This window comes from Nyctereutes procyonoides, unplaced genomic scaffold (assembly GCF_905146905.1).
Source record: "Nyctereutes procyonoides isolate TBG_1078 unplaced genomic scaffold, NYPRO_anot_genome, whole genome shotgun sequence".
Classification (NCBI taxonomy): domain Eukaryota; kingdom Metazoa; phylum Chordata; class Mammalia; order Carnivora; family Canidae; genus Nyctereutes; species Nyctereutes procyonoides.
In genome coordinates, this window is record NW_026575082.1 from 37,956,150 (window position 1) to 37,979,205 (window position 23,056).

Genomic DNA, 23,056 nt, shown 5'->3' on the forward strand with positions numbered 1-23,056 from the left:
TTAGAATTTAGTTATAAATATATTTTTAATACATCATCTATACTGTTCACTGCCTATCCAGTCTCCCAAGCTTTGCTTCTTGCTTCTTCCTCCTTTTCTAGCCATGTGTAAAATTTCCTGCTAAATTTTTCTTTACTTTTTTCCCATTCCTATTAGCAATCCTTGTTCAGGCCCATATTATCTATATCTTGGAATACTGCAAAAAACCCTGAAAATACCCTACAAATTCTATCTGAACTTTGTGTCCCCCAAAACCATCATGACTACAATCATTCAAAACTCTAAGCCAAGCAAGCCCATCACTTCCCTGCTTAAAACCTTCTGACTAATCAACTAGATAAAAATCCAAGCTCCTAAACTGAGCATAGACAACCCTGCATGCTTCATATTTTCATCTCTCACAGCTTCATATTTTGAAACTTTTGGCTTCAGGAATCTTGAATTTATTGCAGTTTTACCCTTCTTTCTCTCCCCTGCCCTCCACATATACCATGCTCTTCCATGCATTTTGTCCTCTGCCAGGAATCCTCTCCCCTCACTTCCTTACATCACCTAACTCCCACACATCATGAACCACACATTACCTTGGTAGTAATGTTTCCCACAGAGCTTGGAAGTAACATCAAAATCCTTCAGACAGAAACTACCCATCAATTGACTGGAGTTGGCAACACAGATAAAGCCTTGTGTTCCCTGACCTAAATTATTGCTTTACTTCACTTCTTTTATTCACTAGCAAAGGCTTGATTCCAATGAATTTGTTAAAAAGTATCAAGGACTCTAAAATGCTAGATTAAACAACTGAGCAGTTTGATCATCAATCACTGAAAAACATGTGAGGGGTTATTACACCATGTAATACCTGATCCAGCAGTAAAGAAATTCAAAAAAAAAAAAAAAAGAAAGAAAAGAAAAGAAAAGAAAAAGGAAGGAAGGAAGGAAGGAAGGAAGAAGGAACGAAAGAAAGAAAGAAAGAAAAAAGAAAAAAAGAAAAAAGAAAACAAAAGAAAAAGGAAGGAGGCCATTTGTTCTTTTTCAACTGAATCCTCCTGTGTAGGAGCCGTAACATTATGAATGCGTTCCAGTATCAGACATTAAGCATCCTATAAATGCTTTTAGAGAGCACATAAACCAAACTAATGTGCCAAAGGAATGGGAGAAAGTAAACTTGAAATGAATCAATCAAATAATTCAGAAATTCTCAGCAAATTCTCAGGGGGTAAACAAAAGGAATGTGGAAACCAGGACGTTTATTGTATGTTGCAAAGCCTCCTGGGAATTCTACCTTTGAGATCCAAGAAAATAGCATTTAAGGAGAAGGCAATATTTGTTTATCTCAAAGTCAATCTTCTTTTACATATGATCTCTCATTAGTCATTGCTTGATCATAATTCTGACAACTGTAGAGTACTTATATTTAACATCCTAAGCCTTCAGCTACATAATTGCCAATAGTTTTTTGGGTTAACTAGAGCCTTAATATGTGTTTCCCCTTAAAGTTTTGGAACAAAATCTGCAGTTTCCTGTGACAAATGGAAAAATTATAATGATTAAACAGCTCTATTTCAATATACTATCCTTCTTTTGGGGTTTGTGCATTTTATGATGTAACTAATTATCTCAGTTGGTTAATGTGTGAAACTTGAGCAAAGTTGGGAAAATCCAAATGTGTCAAACTGTTGTAGAGTATTTCATTTCTATTTATAGTGTCTAGAAAGATATGCACCAATTTACAATCATTGGTTATCTTGGGTATTGGAATTATAGGTTATTTTTCACACACATGCTCTTTTTTAAATCTTTCATTCCTGTGACTTTTTCATTCCAGAATTGGAATCCTGTACCTCCCACTCACCTTCATCTATTCACCTCCTCTCTGGCAACCACCAATTTGTTCTCTATAGGGGTCTGTTTCTGCTGATTTATTTTTTTAGATTCTACTTATAAGTGAAATCATACAGTATTTGTCTTTCTCTGACGGACTTATTTCACTTGGCATAATACACTCTAAGTCCATCCACCTCATTGAAATGGCAATATTTCATTCTCTTTTATTGTTGAGTAATATTCCTGTGTGTGTGCACACGCATGTGCACCACATCTTCCTTATTCACTCATCAATTGACAGGTTGCATCCAGATCTTCACTACTATAAATAATGCTGCAATGAAAACAGAGATGCATATATTTTTTCAAGTTAGTATTTTTGTTTTCTTTGGATAAATACCCAGAAGTGTAATTACTGGACCTTATGGTATTTCTATTTTTAATTTTTTGAGGAACTTCTATACTGTTTCCCACAATGGCTACACCAGTATACATTTCCACTAACAGTGCATGGAAGTTCCTTTTTCTCTACATCCTTGCCCACACTTGTTATTTCTTGTTTTTTTGATACTGGCCATTCTGACAAGTGTGAGGTGATATCTCATTCAGATCCTCATTTTTAATTGGATTATTTGGGGTTTTTTGGTGTTGAGTTAGGAGTTCTTTTTATATTTTGGATATTAACTACTCCTCAGATATAGGGTTTGTAAATATCTTGTCCCATTCAGTAGGTTGCCTTTTTGTTTTGTTGATTGTTTCTTTCACTGTGCAGAAGTTTTTTGTTTTGGTTATTTTTACTTTTGTTTCCCTTGCCTAAGGACATAGATCCAGAAAAATGTTCCTAAGGCCAGTGTCAAAGAGATTATTGTCAATGTGTTGGTCTAGGAATTTTAGGATTTCAGATGTCACATTTAGGCTTTTAATCCATTTTGAATTCAGTTGTCCAGTTTGTCTACCACCATTTAGTTGAGAGACTGTCTTTTCCCCATTGCATATTCTTGCCTCCTTTGTTGTAGATTAATTAGCCATGTACGTGTAGGTTTATTTTTGGGCTCTCTATTCTATTCCACTGGTCTATGAGTCTGTTTTGTACCAGTACCATACTGTTTTGATCACTGTGCCTTGTAATATAAATTGAAGTCTATAATTGTGATGCCTTCAACTTTACTTTGCTTTTTAAAGCTTGCTTTGGCTATTTGGGGTCTTTTGTGATTCCATCCAAATTTCAGAATTGTCTTTTCTAGTTTGAAAAATAATGTTGGTATTTTAAAAGGTATTGCATTAAATGTGTAGATTGCTTTGGGTACTATGGACATTTTAACAATATTCGTTCTTCCAACCCATGAGCATGGAATGTATTCCATTTCTTTGTGTTGCCTTCAATTTTCTTTCATCAGTATTTTATAGTTTTCAGAGCACAGGCCTTTTACCTCTTTGGTTTGGTTTATTCCTAGATATATTATTATATTTGGTAAAATTGGAAATGGGATTGTTCTCTTAATTTCTCTTTTTGCTGCTTCATTATTAGCATATAGAAATGCAACAAATTTCTGTATATTGATTTCTGTATCCTGTAACTTTACTGAATTCATTTATCAGTTCTAGTAGTTTTTCAGTGGAGTCTTTAGAGTTTTATATAGAGAGTATCATGTCATTTACAAATTGTGAAAGGTTTACTTCTTCCTTACTGATTTAGATGCCTTTCATTTCTCTCTGTTGTCTGATTGCTATGGCTGGGACTTCCATTACTCTGTGGAATAAACATGGTGAGAATGGACATCCTTGTCTTATACCTGACCTTAGGGGAAAAGTTATTTGTTTTTCCTCATTGAGGATGATATTAGCTGTGGGTTTTTCATGCATGACCTTTTTTATTATGTTGAGATGTATTCCCTCTAAACCTACTTTGTGGAGGGTTTTTTATCATAGATGGATGTTATACTTTGTCAGATGCTTTTTTTGCTATCTATTGAAGTGATGATCATATGGTTTATCTTTTATTGATGTGATATATCACATTGATTGATCTGCAAATACTGAACCACTCTTGTACCCCAGGAATAAATCACACTTGATAGTGGTGAATGATTTTTTTAAATCTATTGTTGGATTCTGTTTGCTAGCATTTTGTTGAGGATTCTTGCATCTATATTCATCAGGGATCGTGGTATATAGTTCTTCCTTTTCGTGGTTTCTTTTCTTTCTTTCTTTCTTTCTTTCTTTCTTTCTTTCTTTCTTTCTTTCTTTCTTTTTAAAGATTTATTTATTCATGAGAGACAGAGAGTGAGTGAGAGAGAGAGAGAGAGGCAGAGACACAGACAGAGGGAGAAGCAGGCTCCATGCAGGGAGCCTGATGTGGGACTCAATCCCGGGAGTCCAGGATCATGCCCTGGCCGAAGGCAGGTGCTAAACTGCTGAGTTACCCAGGCATCCCTAAGTGGTGTCTTTCTCTCATTTTGGTATCAGTATAATGCTGGCCTCATAGAACGAATTTGGAATTTTTCCTTTCCTTTTTATTTTTTTTAATAGTTTGAGAAGAATAGGTATTAACTCTTCTTTAAATGTTTGGTAGACTTCACCTGTGAAACCATCTGTCCTGGACATTTGTTTATTGGAAGATTTATTTATTACTGATTGCATTCTTTTGCTACTTTTTGGTCTATTTGAGTTTTCTATTCTTTTGGGAGGTTTTGGTAGTTTAGCGTTTTTAGGAATTTATGCATTTCTTGTAGGTTGTACAATTTGTTAGCATATAGTTTTTTGATATTATTCTCATATAATTGTATTTCTGGGTGTTGATTGTTATTTCTCTTTTGTCATTTATGATTTTATCCATTTGAGTCATTTCTCCCTTTTATTAAGTTTGGCTAGGGGATTATTAATTTTATTGAGTTTTTTCAAAGAATCAGGTCCTGGTTTTATTGATCTGTTCTATTGTGTTTTTAGCTTCTATATCATTTACTTCTGTCTGATCTTTAGTATTTCCTTCATTCTGCTGGTTTTAGGTTTTGTTTGTTCTTTTTCTTGATCTTTTTGGCATAACGTTAGGTTGTTTGAGATTTTTCTTGCTTCTTTGGGTCAGCCTGTATTGTCATAAACTTCCCTCTAAGAACAGCTTTTGCTGCAGGCTTTGGACTGATATGCTTTCATTTTCATTTGTTTCTATGTGATTTTCATTTCTTCTTTGATTTCCTGGTTAACCAATTCATCATTTAGTAGTGTGTATTTAACCTCCATATATTTGTGGTCTTTTTAAATTTTTCCTGTGGTTGACTTCTAATTTCATAGAGTTGTGGTCAGAAAAGGTGAATAGAAACGACTTTGATTTTCTTGAATTTTTTGAAGCTTATCTTGTAGCCTAATATGTGATCTATTCTGGAGAATACTCCATGTGCACTGGAAAAGAATATGTATTATGCTGTTTTAGGATGGAACATCCTGATTATATCTGTTAAATCCATCTGTTTCAGTATGTCATTCAAAGCCATCCTTTCCTTGTTGATCTTCTGTTTACAGTATGTATCGTATCCCCTGATGTAAGTGTGGTATTAAAGTCTTCTACTATTATTGTCTTATTATTGATTAGTTCTTTTATATTTATTATTAACTGTTTTATGTATACAGGTGCGTAAGTAGTTATAATTGCTATATCTTCTTGTTGGATTATCCCTTTTATTATTATATACTGTCTTTGTCTCTTGATAGAGTCTTTGTTCTAAAGTCTATTTTATTCAATATAAGTATTGTTACTCCAACTTTCTTTTGACTTCCATTTGTATTACAAATCCCCTCATTTTCAATCTGCAGGTGTCTCTACATCTAAAATGAGTTTCTTGTAGGGAGCATATAGATGAGTCTTGGTTTTTTTTTATCCATTTTGTCATCCGACATCTTTTGATTGGAGCACTCAGTCCATTTACATTCAAAATAATGTAATGTAGATAGGTATGTAACTATTGTCATTTTATTTGTTTTGTCATTGTTTCTATTTCCTCTGATCCTTTCTTGTTTTTCTCTCTTTTGTGGTGTGCTGATTTTCTTTAGTGATATATTTGGATTTCTTTCTCTTTGTTCTTTACATATTTATTAGAGATTTTGAATATATGGTTACCATTAAGTTTGTATATAACCTTCTTCAGCATATAGTAGTGTTGATATAGTAGTGTGGATATATTAAGTTGATGGTCATTTAAGTTTGAACCCATTCTTTACTCCTCCTCATGTTTTAGGTATATGTTGCCATATTTTGCATTTTTTTTTTACTTTGAGTTCTTTGTCTGATTTTTTTACAGAAATGCTCTTTTTTTTTTACTGCTTTTGTGTTTCCTACCTTTATACTGTCATCTTTGGTCTCCTCTTTCTATTCAAAATTCCCTTTTAAAACATTGCAGAGCTGGTTTAGTAGTCATGAACTCCTTTAGTGTTTGTTTGTCTGGGAACATCTTTATCTCTCCTTGTATTCTGAATGATAGCCTTTCTGGATAGGTATTCTTGGCTGCATACCATTCAGCACTGTGACTTATGCCACTCCCTTCTAGCTTGGAAAGTTTCTACTGAAAAATCTCCTGCTAGCTCTATGGGTTTTCCCTTAAATGTTATTGGATTTTTTTGTCTTGCTGCTTTAAAAATTATCTCCTTATCACTATATTTTGCCAATTTAATTACAACAGATCTTGGTATGGATCTGCCTTTGTTGATTTTGGTGGGAGTTCTCTGTGTTCTTGGATCCGAATATGTTTCCTTTCCCAGATTAGGGATATTTTCAGCTATTATTTCTTTGCATATATTTTCTGCCCCCCTCTCTCTTTCTTCTTCTTGTTATTTTTTGTCACACAAAATATGCTGATCTTGATTTAGAAAGTAAAATTAAAACTAATTTTTAAAAATCCCCCTCATTGCAAATCTCCTTCCTTTGTACCACCTCATCCCTCAAATCAGCCACAACTATAAAATGATTCTCCATGTCTTTTTTGGGGGGTTATGTTGAATCTTTATTTAACTTTTCAGCCAGATAATTTTGTGGTTGTAATATCTTGATTTCATAGGAGCCATATTTTAAATGCATCATGCCTATATTTGAGGGATTATGTATTTGAAATCCCTGGGAATGGAACTTAACAAAAAGTTCAAAAACAAGGAAAGAGAGGATTTCATTCTCTAGACAACTTTTCTCTATTCCCCGAACTTCAGTGGTATATTTAATGAGATATCAGAGAAATGTTGCATTCTTGCTTAAAATTCAAGGTCAGCTGATTAAAAATGGAAAAAAAACATGAAAAGGAAAATTTAGAGGTTATGGATAGATAAAACTGAGCTCAAATTTAGTATTTGCCAGAATTATACAAATTTATTAATATCTCTGCCCTTTAAAGTGCATGTCTATAAATTAAGGATAATGTGGTCTATCCTATTGTAAAGGTCAGCGGCACTATGTGGAGATCTGGTACTTCAATTCATAATTATATAATAATTGTTCAATAAATTGAAGCTATTATACATTAATTCAATGAATATTTCTGGGCACCTACTAAATGCTATGTTCTAGTCACTGGAGATATAGCAATGAATAACACAGACTAAAACATTCAAGTGTTACAGATGGTGATAAGTCTCACAGACAAAACCCAGGCAAAAGGAGCAAGGTGAAGCCATAAAGGGGAGTTTGTGATTTTCAATTGGATGGTCAAGTAGGCTTCACGGAAAAAGTGACATTTAAGAGAAAGTTTAAGGAGACTGGGAATGAGGGAATGAAGTTTTGCCCTTCTAAATGGGCAGTCCCATAATAAGATGAAAACTGAGAAGAGTGCTCATCATGTATTTGTATTGTCTGGGTTGTTCTTATGATTTAGCTTCCATCAAATAAAACACAAATCCCAGCTTAAGAACCCTGGGGCTTCCCAAAATAAGAAAACCTGTAGGTCAAGAAAATGGAAGATTAAAGACTAGAGATATCTCTTGCCATTTGATATCCACCTATTCTTGCTTCATTTCTCATATCAAAATATATGTGAATTCTTTATATTATCAGCAGGAAAAATTTTATTCTATTACATGTTGCATTAAGATTATTATCTTCCTTGCTCTCTCTACTAGAACATAAGGAACACAAAAAATTGTTTGTAAAGAGAAAAATTGCCCAGAAAGCTCTGCGCTTAGTGATGAAAAATAATTTCAGCTATGGGTTTGCAACCAAAGTAAGAATAATCTGATGTTGAGCTGCAGGGGGAAAGATAGAAGATTCCTGACAAGATCATCTCATCTCAATATCTCTCTCTCTCTCTCTCTCTCTCTCTCTCTCTCTCTCTCTGGGTGGCTCAGTATTGAGGCAATTCTGTCAGTATAGAAATATGAGAGTGGAATATTAACAGAGCTATAGGGTCTCAGGAAAGGAATTATAAATTCTGAGTCAAAAGCACATTGCCATTTGCTTTCATGTGTCTTCTGGCTATTTGCCCAGGAACAAAACTGCCTGAATACTTTGCAACTGCAGGAGTCCTAAGAAAAACCGTGCTACCAAAATGTTGTATGAAATATAAACTTAGAGAAAATGTTCCAAAAAGTGCTAAACACTGAAATGTAGATATATTTGATAGATGATTCACATAAAATACAGAATTTTGCCTTAACTTTTAATTTATAGATTTTTAACATATAGATACTTGATTTCTACTTCAGCATATACATAGAAGGAAGTAAATTCTATCCATACAATATTGTAATGTTTAAAAGTTATATTAAGTTACCCTTAATGAAGTGCTTTTTCCTACCTTTCCTTCCTTATACCCAAGGACAGGATTTATAGGATGAAACTCCTTAAAATGGCAAAGGTTGTCCAAAATAATCATGTAGATGGTGTGATTTTATCAACATTGGCAACATGCTCTCTCATGCCTATTCTGTCTCTTAAATAACCTTCACAGGCTCTCATCTGAGCCTGCAATATTAATAACTGTTAAAACACAAATGCTATTGAGGAAAACTATCAGTTATTTAAACCTTCGCATGAATAGAGTCTGAAGACCTACTGTCCTCATGGAATAAAAAGCATTAAACAATAAGTATCCCAAGGAAAACACAGTGAAAAACCAACATCCTTTTGACCACCCTCACCCTCATCATTATGGCTAACATGTACTTGGATCAGCCGTGAGAGAATCTGTGTGCTCTGAAAAAAAGCTCTGCTAAGTTATAACACAGATGGCATGGCTCTTAAAATATTTGTACAGGTATAATGCTGTTGCCAGTGACTCAAAAATGGCCAAAGGAAAATTGTCCCAAAAACATATATGTGGGAACAGTGCTATGGGCATCAGCCACATAGCTAAAGTTGCTGTGAGAAGTCAGTGAGTCTACTCTTTACTATCATCTCTCATCAACTATAAGATTATAGTTTTCACTAGGTTTACTTTTCCTGTCCCTAGTTATAAAATAAAAACTGTAGGAAACCTGAGAAATAGACAAATATATAATGTACAAAATGAAATTAACAGTACTACCAGAGAAAACCAAAGTTAACATTTTGGCTTATTTCCTTCTAAACTTGTCCTTTTTTACTTTCAAACAAATAATTTCCTGTAATCTATCCAGGTGAAATAATCTTGTGTATGAATTATTTTGATTTGCTTACTTGAGGGTTAAACCACGAATATATCAAAATTCACTTAAATGTGTTATTTATGGTGGCAATTCTCTAAAATGGAATAATTGTTTTAATTATTATCTTTGATAATATAATGTAAATGTAATGTAAATTTATATAATTGTATACATTTATATGTGGAAATTTATATGAATATGTATTTATATATAAAAACATATTTTATATATAGTCAGTTGGTATATAGTTATTTTTTTCCTATCATGAAGAACCTGACAACAAACCATGACTTTTTGAGCAAAAATGTTGTTTTCAGATTAATTCCAAGAACCAGAACTAATGTTAGAATGAGCCCCTTGATCTTCGGTGGTATTGAAAATAAAACAAAACAAAACAAAAGACAAAGTTTAAGGATAAGGGTGCCAGATGCTGAGAAAAGATGTAGGCTGAAGAACTATAGTACATTTTTAGAGGCCTCCTCATTGGGCAAGACCAGTCTAATAGCTGAAGCACTTGCAGATGGGGAGCAGAGGTACAGGGGTGGGAGCAGGGATGTCCAGGGGTCCATGAGGAGGGGCTGAAGCAGAAGCTGGGGCTGTCGTGGGACAACAGGGGAGTGGCTAAGTATGTCAGTATTTTTATTGACATATTTATTTATTAAGTATATCAGTATTTTTAGAGCCAGTATGAACAGACCTTTGTGTATTAGATGAATATCAGAACTTTTTCTGATACATTACTTACAGGAACATTTCATTTCATTTCATGCCTTTATCTTTTGTACATGAAAGCTTCCGTATCACTGTTATTTCATTAGTATTATATATTGGCTTTTTAAATCTTCTCAAATTGTTCTCAGTAAAAATTTGAACTTTTCTTCAAATAGGTTGCTTATTTTTGTATTAAATATAATTAATAACCAAACAAATAGGTTCATCATCTGTAAAATGAAGATGACAACAGACCCCTTACACCAAGGTTGCATGAGGATGCATATTAAATCACAAAGTTTTATTTAATAGTAAATGTTAAGTGGAACCTTATTCACTAATTAAGAGTTTGTCCCAAAACTGTCATAAGAACTGACAAGATACAAATTTTTCCTTCAGCAAAATTGCAGATAACCACATGCTAAGGTTTCCAAATACCTTGCAGATACTCAAAACTGTGAATGAAAAACTCATATGTTAACAAAAAAATGTGCATATGTCATATTGCTTTTTATCTGTTTTACCTATATCAAGCCATTACTGCATTCTTATGAATTCTAAGGCTGTGCAACTGAGTTTATTTGCTTTTCTGTGTATACAGTCATTTAATCTACAAATAATGGTAGTTTCTTCTTCACTCTGCTCATTATCCTGTTTTCCTGTTTAAATCCTTATTGAATTAGCCAAAACAGTCTTGTTTACTCTGGTTTTAATGACAATGATTTCAATGTTGTAGCATTATGCTTGTTTCTCTCAAATTGGTAATATATTTGTTGTTAATAATACTTCCACTTCACTTGAAAGTTTTAAATACAATGGAGTAAACTATTTTGTTAAAATTATATGTATTTTAATATCATTATGAATGCCTTTAACAAAACTTTCTGAGACCCCAAACTATGATTACCCAAAGTAGACAGTCCTGAATTCTATAAATTAGTGAATCAGTCTCTAATAATAGAGTAGCTGCTAGCATGCCACACATGAATCTGTAGAGTCCATATACCTCTAATAATAGAGTAACTGCTAGTATGCTGTACATGAGTAAAATAGTATTAACTCATTTCAAGTTATAAGCAATTAGAATACAGACTAAAATTTACATACATATCTAGAAGTCCCATTTGAATTCCACTTCCTTAGTATAGGCAAACATGGTGTTAGTCATACCACTCTGGAGAAATGGCTACCTCTTTCTAGAAGGTTAATCATGAGGCCATAGATTTTCTGGAGTAAGAGCACCTTTATTGGCCCCAACATACAAAAAAAAATGTCTAAGTCCTTTCCATAGCATATCTGAAAAGTATTTTTCTAGTCTATGCTGACTCCTAGAGCCTTATCTCTCAAGATGTGTGCTTTCATTTCTGGACAAGTTTGATCAGTGAGTTGTAATATTGACTCAAAAAATCTTTCTCTCTTACAACCATTGGTTCTTTAAGGGTAAATATTCTGTAGTTAGATCAACATGAAATATCTGATGATAGGAATAAGCACTTATATATATTTCCTTTTTTGGTCCAGAAAAAAATATTGAATGTGCTTATTTCTATCATCAGATATTTCATGTTGATATGTATATATACATGTCCCCTAATTAGGGGAACATATATATGTCCCCTAATTCTCTGAATTTTCCCAGTCATTCCCAATTTGCTGATATAAACTGTTAGCTTACTCTGGACCACTGAAAAACATTAACCTTTGCTTCCTACCACCTCCTGGCTTTTAAATTTGACACACTGGCTCTTTCAGTTCCTGCCCTAATTATATTTGCTTCACTTCTATCCAATTAGTTTAGAAAATTAAACTTCTGTGTCACCTTAGCATGTCATTATGAACAGAGACAGAATGAATAATCTAAAAGATTAGATTTTCAAATAGCCGGTTATTACTTAGTATTTAATATCTCCTTTTCCAAGTCACTTATTAACTTTTATATTTGCTTCATACAATCTGTTGAACTGGACTAAAGTCAAGAGGACTGGCTTTTGTTCTGCCTTGGTGGTTCTCAGGCTTCTTTTCTGTAAAATGAGATGTTGATGGTTTCTAAACTCTTTTCTGTTTTCTAATCTTAGTAGGAACACTGATGTCTATATGTTGCAGAACAAGAAAACCACCTAATTGTTCTCACTATATGTGAGCAAAATTATTACCAAAAAGATGTCATGAGAGGGTTCATATTACCTGTATTTCATATGTGAGTTGCTTCAGTTGATTAGGAATTATCTATGAGGGTTCCTGGGTGGCTCAACTGATTATGTGTCTGACTCTTGATTTCACCTCAACTCATGATCTCAGGGTCCTGGAATTGAGCCCTGCATTAGGCTCTGTGCTTAGCAGAGAGTCTACCTGGGAATTTTCTCTCCCTCTCCTTCTATCCCTTCCCCCTGAAATAAATCAATACATTTTTAAAAATTATCTGTAAACCTATATACTATTATATATGTTATGGCAATTGAGTCAGTACACAAAAGGTTAATAAAAATAGACATAGAAAGCTGGATAAAATAAGATTATTTGAGTTATCTTGTCTAATCCTTATAAAACTTTCTGGCATTTGAACATATGAACTGAACAGTATAGCAGATTTCTTTAAGCAGAGCCCGGAGCAAGGAGAGCACATTACCCATTACTGCCTCCTGGAACATTTTTCTGGGCATAAATGCGTGCACTGTAAATTACTACCATTCTCCTTTACCAAAAAGAATATGGATTTGTTTCTTTTAAGATTTATTTATTTATTTATTTATTTATTTATTTATTTATTTATTTATTTATGATAGAAACAGAGAGAGAGAGAGAGAGAGAGAGAGAGAGAGAGAGAGAGAGGCAGAGACACAGGAGGAGGGAGAAGCAGGCTCCATGCAGGGAGCCCGACGCAGGACTCAATCCCGGGACTCCAGGATCATGCCATGGGCCAAAGGCAGGCACCAAACTGCTGAGCCACCCAGAGATCCCACGGATTTCTTTTTATTTATGTACCAGGTAGCATAAAGACAATATTCATTAAACATCAAGTAATAATGAAACCCCATTGGGTGGTTTAATTTTAGGAAGTATCAGTACTGAGGATGAACCAAAAAGCATATTCTATGAGACTTAGAAGACAATGCAATTGTTCTCATTATCTGAAAGCAACTGCTAAAATAAATATAGTACTTCAAGACCTTGAATAAAACAATTCCAGTTGTTTCGTGTTTCATTGAAGCACAAACTCATGCAACACGACACAACTTCACACTTACCAGTCTGAGCTGTATAAAAGCTACATGATGTTTTTCATTGATGTCCTCTCCTTCATTTTTGGGGTCACATATTTATTTCATACATTTTCCTAACATTAAATATATAATATATGGATAGCAGTGCTGTTTATCAATTGTATTTTATTGATGTGTTAGATTAAAGATCACATTAAAAAGTTTGCCATGAGTTTCCTTTTTGAACTGCCCAGAGCCCTAATAATTGTTCAGTTTGTGAACTGAATTGTCAGACACCTTTTTCAAAAGTCTTATATTCTTTTTTAAATGGTGGAATCTCTCTCCACACAAACACCAACCTCTACAGAAAAGAAGCAGAAAACATAAAGGGTGCATTGGTAACCAACCCCCTGCTCATGTTTCTGAGAAGAAATTCAAATAAGCTGACAAAGAACATGAACACTAAGTGATAAAAGCAGCAATTTCATTTAGAGAAGTTTTTAGTTTGTTTGCTTTTGATTTTGTTGTTGTTGTTGTTTTGTTGTTGTTGTAATGGGGAGAAGTGGTAGGTAGCACTATTATGAATGGAGGAAATATTTGCACCAAAGATGTGCAGATAATGATCTGCAGGTGTGGACAACCAGGAGGAGACCATTTACAAGGTGAAACCAAAGAGGTCCATAAGCTAAGAAGGAAGTAGAACTTTGTAAAATATATTATGGGAGCTAAGTGAAAGTACTAGATAGGGCCAATGGCCTAATTTGCCATAGATTGGAGTTCGGTGACTGACTGGAAAGGATACTGAAGTCACAGGATAATGCAAAAACTCTCAGGCATGCTATAGATTATAGAACATGTGGAGAAACCATAAGGCAAAGATAGGGAGTTCCTCATTGTATAGTAATATATTGTTCTTCTTCACAGTGCTTGCTGTTAGGCAATAACAGGTTATCAGATAAGCAAGTCCCAGTTTGTATGTGAGCACCCAAACTGACTAAATGGGGTCCTATTATAAATCACTGCTCTTTCATGCCAGGAATATGTAGACCTACGAATTTCAAATAAATAAATTTTGATTTCATGTAGCTTACTTATTTGAGCAGAGAATGCTAAGTATCTATAGATTGAATTTCCCTTGGAGTTCTTCTTATATTTTTGATCAATTTCTCATGCAGAGTAACCTTAAAGGATACCCATATTCTCTCCAAGGCAGAGCCTGTCATTAATACAATGTTAGGGCTCAGTCAGAAAAATTCCAAGTGTTGCTTCCTTTGTTTTGATAAGTTCTCTATATTAGTTACTATGTGCACCTTTATGTAAGGAATCACTGTGCAGGCCAAATGTTCCTTTCTCTAGATAGCTTATAAGCATCTGGATAAATTTACATTAGAAATTCAATTAACTTTATATTAAAAGGTCAATTAACTTGGCCATGATAGAGATTGTTTTTAATTACTTTTCCTTGTAGGGCTTCTCTTCTTGTCCAAGCACAAATGACACTATCAATGATGGTCTCGTAGTCTGTTGGGTGCCTGAAACTCATATGTAAAACTCACTGGAAAGGACAGTCTTGGTTGAATGAATTTACTTTTATAATTCTTAGGACTTGGAATATCAGTAAGCAATGATAGGATATTTTAGCTTTAACAATCTCTATATTATTCATGACAGTATCCTTCATTATTTGTCCTTTCTGGTTTCTGTTTTCTTGGTGGAAGATGATAATAAGTAAAAATTATTTTAAAGAGTTAGCCCTCATTACATCATGTCACAGTATATTGTATGAAAAAAAAAGAACAAATGATTACATTAAAAACAAGTGATTCTATTCCATTAGAGAGCTCTTAGCTTTGTGTTCACATTTCACATGGGTCACAATTTAACTTGTTCATATGTCATTAGATTCTTATACTTGAGAAACCCAAGCCATTACCACTTGGCATTATAACTAAGCCATCACTCAGTCAAAAGAAAATAATGAAAGAAAGATACAAATATATAAGTAATGTATTGACTATATTTTACATATTAATATTATAACTCAGATCTTCAGATGACTAGCAATTTAAAAATAAAACAAACAGTACTCAGGAGTTTGATACCAGGTGAAATCTGCAGATTAAATTTTTTGTTTTATTTTTGAAGAAGGGACCAGCCTTTACCTTACAGGAGCAGTAACAATGTGCTAAGCATGATATAAATGTTATCTATGTAGTTCTCACTACAACTCTATGAGATATAATTCATTGTTTCCATTTTACTGATGAGCAAACAGAAGTTTATGTTCTGGCCACGGTCACAAATTTTCACACTCTAATGGTAGAGTCAGAAACTACACCCACATCAATCTGCCTTTTCAGATTTCCCATTTTCTTCTAGGGTAAAAACACAGCTCTAAGAGGAGTGAGATCAATGAAGTGCTTATAAAAGTGGGCTTGGGAGTGTGTTGAATGTTTGGAGGGCAGTTTGGGAACTGAATCACAGGAAGGGAATGGTTTGGGTCAGTGTAACTCAAAGAGTGGAGCCACAAGGATATAAATTAACTACGTCATTAAACATATTTTTCCCCCATAGCAATAGTTTCTCAATGAAGGAGCTGTATACTGATTTACATTCTGGTACATGCTTCTTCCCTCCTCCTGGACAATGACAGTTTGCAAACCAGCAAGCAGTCCACACTTCAGTGGCACATGCTTAAGGAATGTCATATGAAATTTTCCTTTACTGTGAAAACTTGAATCATTTTGGATAAAAGTTACCCTCAAAATTACCATATATTTTTCCATTTATGAAAAAGTATTAAAAAGCCACTTCTTATCCATATTTCAGATACAAATAAGGGCTTAAGTCCTAAATGTTATAAAAGTATGGGGGCCCTTAATCTTAGTTGAAATGTTACTACTCTTACTAGTTTTAATAAGCTAATCTCTTCCAAGAGCAAAGAAAAATAGTTTTCTTAAAGAATGAACAATATTGCCATCAAACAGCATGATGTTTCAAATGAAATACAAATTTTAAAAATGTATTATTCATACCTGCACCTCCGCCAATGCTTAGAATCTTAATTTCTGATTTTCTATCACCAATCCTGAAAAAAAAATATGTAGTTTAAGAAAATTGTGCTATGTGCTTTGTAAAATCTGATTATCAAGTCTAGTTAAAGAGAACAAACTAAAATTTTAGTGAACAAAAACTAGGCCAACATGAAAGGTCACACTCATGTTAGTGGTTACACTGCTGTGTTTAGAAATCTTTAGAAAATAGTTCCACTCGTTACTGGTTTTGAACTGGGAGACTTTTAGAAACAGCATTATAAACAGTTCCGAGATAGGAAATGCCATTTGTTTCATGATTAGAAAACAAGATCACAAAAAGTGGGCCTTTGAGTCTAGTGATCTAATAAGCCATTCATTAAAGATGGGAGAAAGGTTAAGGTGATTCATGCTGTATATCTGCCTTCCTTCTTTCTTGCTAACTTCCTTTCAATGAATAAATGTTTATTAAATATTTATTATACATCTATATTTAGCATTGGGGATATAAAAATGAATAAAACACTACTTTGCTCTCAAGTTAAAATGCAAGATAATAAACCCCAGTATTAAGAGAAGGGAAAGGTGGCAGAGTAGAAGAACCCTTAGCTCATCTCCTCCCACAGACACACTGAGACCACAATGACATATAATGCAACTCACCTGAAAACAACCTGAAGAGTAGCAGAACAGATTTTCCACAGCTAAAGACAGAGCCATATCAAGAAGAGTATCTTAGATAGAGATGTAGTAGGAACCAAGGCCCCAGAATGGCAACTATAGGCTGGAAGGATATTAGAGGCATAGAGATCCTGCCTAAGAGGTGAGGGGATGAAGCCCCATCTGAGGCACCCTCTGTCATAGGAACCTGTACCAGAAGACAAACCTTCATAACATGTGGCTTTGAAAATCAGCAGGAACAAACTCTGGGAGAGCCAAGCCACAGGAAACTGAGACTCTGCTCTTAAAAGGCCAGCACACAATATCACTCCATCAGACACCCAGTACAGAAACAAAAGTTTGAAAAGTACCTGGACATATAAGGAGGAAATTTATTGACTTTTTGAACTGGAGGGGCAGGGATCTAAGAAGCTTTCTACAGGAATGGAAATCCTGGAAGACATAATTTTCCTTGCCCTTTTTCAGTCCAGCTAGCTGGATGCTGGTAGGAGTCAATGTTGACACTCTCCATCTACCACTTGCTCTTCTCAGCATGCCCCTGCAAACATACCCCAGCAGGCAGTGCTCCAAAGCAGCTCCTATACCATCACACCCAGAAGACAGTGCTATCTGGAACCAGTGGCCCTTTAAAGTGATTTCTACACTGAAGATACTGAAGAGCAGCCCTAGCCATCAGTATACCTGCAGTAATTCTGGCTGGGCCTTTCTGCCAGCTGTGTTGGGAGCTCACACCACTGATCAGCAAGTTCATAGAGGCTATAGCTTGTTCTTTCAGCTAGCCAGGCTGTGGGCCATCTCCACCCATAGTGTCCATAGCAGTTGCAGCCTGGTCACACCAGGAGGGCACATATGGCCCACACAGGGGACACTCCTGGAGCACTTGGTCCTGGTAAATGGAGACATTGCATTACTGGGCTCCACAGGATGCCTTCTACATAAGACCACTACTTTCAAGACTATAAGACCAACTAATGCAAAGAAATAAACAGAGTCAGATAAAATTAAAAGACACAGGAATATGGTCCAAACAAAAGAACAAGAAAGAACATCAGAAAAAGAACTAAATAAAACAGATAAGCAAGGTACCTGATGAAAAAAAATGAGAGTAATGTTTATAAAGATGCTCACCAGATTTGGAAGAAGAGTGGATGAACTCCATGAGAACTTCAGCGAAGAGACATAAAATGTAAAATAAAAAATATCAGAGCTGATGAATACAATAACTAAAATGAAAAATATAGTAGAGGAAATCAACAGCATGTTAGAGGATGCAGAAGAAAAGATCAGCAATCTGAAGTCAGGATAGTGAAAAGCACCCAAGCTGAAAAGCAAAAAGAATTTTCAAAAAATGAGGATAAGTTAAGGGACTAATATATATTAAATGTACTAACATTTGTATTACAGGAGTGCCAGAAGGAAAAGAAGGGACAGAAAACTTACTTGAAGAAATAATTGCTGAAAATTTCACCAACCTGTAGGAGGAAACAGTTCCAGGAGTCACAGAGAGCCCCAAACAAGATGAATCAGAGGCGATCTATACCAAGACGCATAATAATTAAAATGCCAAAAATTAAAGATAATATGAAAATCCTAAAAGCAGCAAGAGAAAAGAAAACAGTTATGTAAGAGGAAATCCAAAGGCTATAAAACTGATTTGTCACCAGAAACTTTCTAGGCCAGAAAGTAGTGAAATTATATATTCAAAGTGCTGAAGGAAAAAAAAAAACCTACAATCAAGAGTATTCTACCTACAATATTAACATTTAGAATAGAAAGGAGAGATAAAGAGTTTCCCAGAAAAACAGAAATTAAAGCAGTTCATCACCACTAAACTAGACTCACAAGAAATGTTAAAGGGACTTATGTACCTGGAAAAGACAAAGTCATAAGTAAAAGTAAGAAAATTAGGAAAGGAAAAAAAGTGACATCATATACATAAAACATAGAGGGGGAGGTAAAAATGTTTTTATTTTAGAATGTGTTTGAATTTGAGCAACTATAAACTTAATATAGACTGCTATATACATAGGATACTATATAGGAACCTCACAGTAACCACAAACCAAAAACCTATAATAGATACACAAAAAATAAAGAGAAAGGAATCCAAGCATTACACTGAAGAAAAATTAAATCACATCACAATAAAGCTAGAGGAAAAGAAAAGAGAGAAGAACTACAAAAACAATTAATTGTAAATATTAAAAAAAATAATAATAATTGTAAATATTTATTCACCCAATATATAGGCACCTAAATATATAAAGCAAATGTTTTCATACATAAAGAAGTTAACAGTAATATAATAATAGTAGGGAACTTTACATCCCATTTACATCAACGGATAGAACATCCTGGCAGAAAATTAATAAGCAAATAGTGGCTTTGAAAAACACGTTAGATCAGATGGACTTAACAGATATACACAGAACATTCCATTCAAAATCAGAATACACATTTTTTCCAGTGCACACGGACATTCTCTAAGATGGATCATGTTAGGCTGTAAAATTTGTATCAATAAACTTAAGAGAACTGAAATTATATCAAACATCTTTTTTGATCGCAACAATATGAAACTAGATATCAATTACAAGAAAAAAATGGGGGATAAAAACCATGGAGGCTAAACAGCATGCTAGTAAAAATCCAATGGGTCAACTAAAAAATCAAAGAGGAAACAACAACAACAACAAAAAAACAGGAAACAAATAAAAATGGAAACCACCAGTAAAAATGTTTGGGTTGCAATAAATGCAATTTTAAGAGGGAAATTTATAGTGATGTAGGTCTACCTAAGAAACAACAAAAATCTCAAATAATCTAATTATACACCTAAAAGACTGGAAAAAAGAATAAATGAAATTCAAAGTTAGGAGGAGGAAGTCAGTCATAAAGATCAGAGAGGAAATAACTGGATGAAATAAAGACTTAAAAAACAATAGGAAAGATCAGTGAAATGAAGAGCTGGTTCTTTGAAAAGAAACAATTCATAAACTTTTAGTCATATTCATTAAGAAAAGCAGAGAGAGAACTCAAAATTGGAAATGAAAGAGAAGTTAAAACTGACACCATAGAAATACAAAGGCTTATAAGAAACTACTATGAAAAATTATATACTAACAAATTATATACTGAGAAATAGAAGAAATGGATAAATTCCTAGAAAAATACATTCTCCTAAAACTGAATCAGGAATAAATAGAAAAATCTGAATAGGCAGATTACTATTGATAAAATTGAATCAATAATCAAAAAACCTCCAATAAACAAAATTCCAGGACCAGATGGATTCACAGGAGAACTCTACCAAACATTTAAGAAAGAGTTAATACCTATTCTTCCCAAACTATTCCAAAAAATGGAAGAGGAAGTAACACTTCCAAATTCATTCTATGGTGCCAGCATTACTCTGATATCAAAAACAGATAAAGATACAAAAAAAAAATTACAGGGACGCCTGGGTGGCTCAGCAGTTGAGCATCTGCCTTTGGCTCAGGGCGTGATCCTGGTCCTGGGATCAAGTCCCACATTGGACTCCCTCCAAGGAGCCTGCTCTTCCTCTGTCTATGTCTCTGTCTCTCGTGAATAAATAAACAAAATTGTTTAAAAATATTACAGACCAATATCCAACATAGATGTGTAAATTCTCAATGAAATATTAGAAACCAAATTCAACAACACATTAAAAGGATCATTCACCATAATCAGGTAGGATTTATTCTGGGATACAGGATGATTCAATATCTGCTAATCAATGTGATATACCACATTAACAAAATGAAGGACAAAAATCATATGATCATGTCATTAGATGTAAAAAAGCATTTGACAAAATTGAACATCTACAGAATGGGCTTAGAGGGAATATACCTTAACATAACAAAGGCCAAACAGGAAAAGCCAAACCCCACAGCTTGTATCATATTCCTGTGAAAAGCTTTTCCTTTAAGGTCAGGAACAAGACAAGGATGTCCACTCTTACCACTTTTGTTCAACATAGTACTGAAATCCTAGCCAAAGCAATCAGGTAAGAAAAAGAGAAAAAAAGGTGTCCAAATTGGTAAGGAAACTGTCACTATTCATAGAAGACATGATTCTATATGTATAAAACCCTAAAGACTCACTAAAAAACTGTTAAATGTATAAAATCTATTCAGTAAAGTTGCGGATCCAAAATTAATATACAAAAATCTGTTCCATTTCTATACACTAATACACATCTAACAGAGAAATCAAGAAAGCAATCTCATTTACAACTGCATTAAGAAAAATAAAATACCTTGGAATAAATAAAAATAAGGCAGTGAAAGGCCTATCCTCTGAAAACTATAAAACTGATGAAAGAAATTAAAGGAACAAAAATAAATGAAAATCTATGCCATGCTTATGAATTGGAAGAATTAATACTGTTAAAATTTCCATACAACCCAAAGCAATCAATAGATTTAATGTAATTTATATCAAAATACCAATAGTGTTTGTCATAGAACTAGAACAAATTATCCTAAAATCTTTTATGGAACCACAAAAGACTTCAAATAGCCCAAGCAATCTTGAGACAAAAAGAATAAAGCTAGAGTTATCTCAATCCCAGATTTCAAACTATATTACAAAGTGGAAGTCATCAAAAACGTAAGGTACTGGCACAAAAACAGACACATAGATCAATGAACAGAATAGTAAGCCCCAAAATAAACCCAAGCTTATACTGTCAATTAATCTATGACAAAGGAGTCAAGAATATTTAATGAGGGGGTGCCAGGTGGCTTACAGTTAAGCATTTGACTCTTGGTTCAGCTTTGGTCATAATCTCATGGGTTGTGATATTGAGCCCCATTTTGGGTTCCACTGTCAGCAAAGAGCCTGCTTGAAATATTCTCTCCCTCTGCCCCTCTCTCTACTTGCTCATTCTCTCTCTCTCTCTCTCTCTCTCTCTCTCTCTCTCTCTCTCAAACAAATCTTAAAACAAGCAAAAAAAGAATACAAAATGAGAAAAAGACAGTCTCTTCAATAAATGGTGCTGGCAAAACTGGATAACTACATGCAAAAGAATGAAACTGGCCCACATTCTCAAACCATAAATAAGACCTGAATGTGAGACAGGAAACCATAAAAATCCTAAAAGGAAACATAGATAATAAACTCTTGGACATGAGCCTTAGAAAGATATTTTTGGATCTGTCTCCTCAAGCAAGGGAAACAAAGACAAAAATAAACAGCTGAGACTACATGAAACTAAAAGGCTTTTTCATGGCAAAGGAAACCACAACAAAACAAAAGACAACCTAATAAATGGAATAGATATGTGCAAATGATATATCCAATAAAGGGTTAACATCTAAGATATATAAAGAACTCCTACAACTCAACACACACACACACACACACACAGTAAAAAAGAAAATAAAATCCAATTAAAAATGGGCAGAGGACCCGAATAGACATTTTCCCCAAGAGAACATACAGATGACCAACAGACACATGAAAAGATAGTCAACATCACTAAAAAGGCAATGCAAATGAAAATCACAATGAGATATTACTTCACACAAGTCATGATGGGTAGTATTAAGAAGATAAAAAATAGCAAGTGTTGGTGATGGTGCAGAGAAAGGGGGACTCTGGTACACTTTTGGTGAGAATGTAAATTGGTGCAACCCATATGGAAAACAGTGGAAACAGTATGGAAAACAGGTTCCTAAAAAATTAATAGAAATACCACACAATCCAGCAATTCCACTTTTGAATATTTACCCAAAGAGAATAAAAACATAAGATATATGCTTAAACAAAAAGATACATGCCCCCCAAAAAAGATACATGCTCCCCTATGTTTATTGAACCATTATTTATGATAGCCAAGATATAGAAGCAACCTAAGTGTGAAATGGATGAATGGAGAAAGATGTGATATACATACACAGTGGAATATTACTCTCACAAAAAAAATGAGATCTTGCCACTTGTGACAACATGGATGGAGTTAGAGAACATTATTTTAAGTGA

At 34.2% G+C, this 23,056-nt stretch overlaps 1 protein-coding gene across 1 annotated transcript in view; it reads right to left on the reverse strand.

The window, feature by feature from the left end:
- Positions 1-23,056, reverse strand: part of LOC129514605 (histamine N-methyltransferase) — a 51,280-nt gene that overhangs the window by 22,578 nt on the left and 5,646 nt on the right. The window contains exon 2 of the mRNA XM_055333344.1: positions 16,370-16,422. Within this exon, the coding sequence (XP_055189319.1) occupies positions 16,370-16,422 (53 nt within the window). The remainder of the gene's footprint in view (positions 1-16,369; positions 16,423-23,056) is intronic.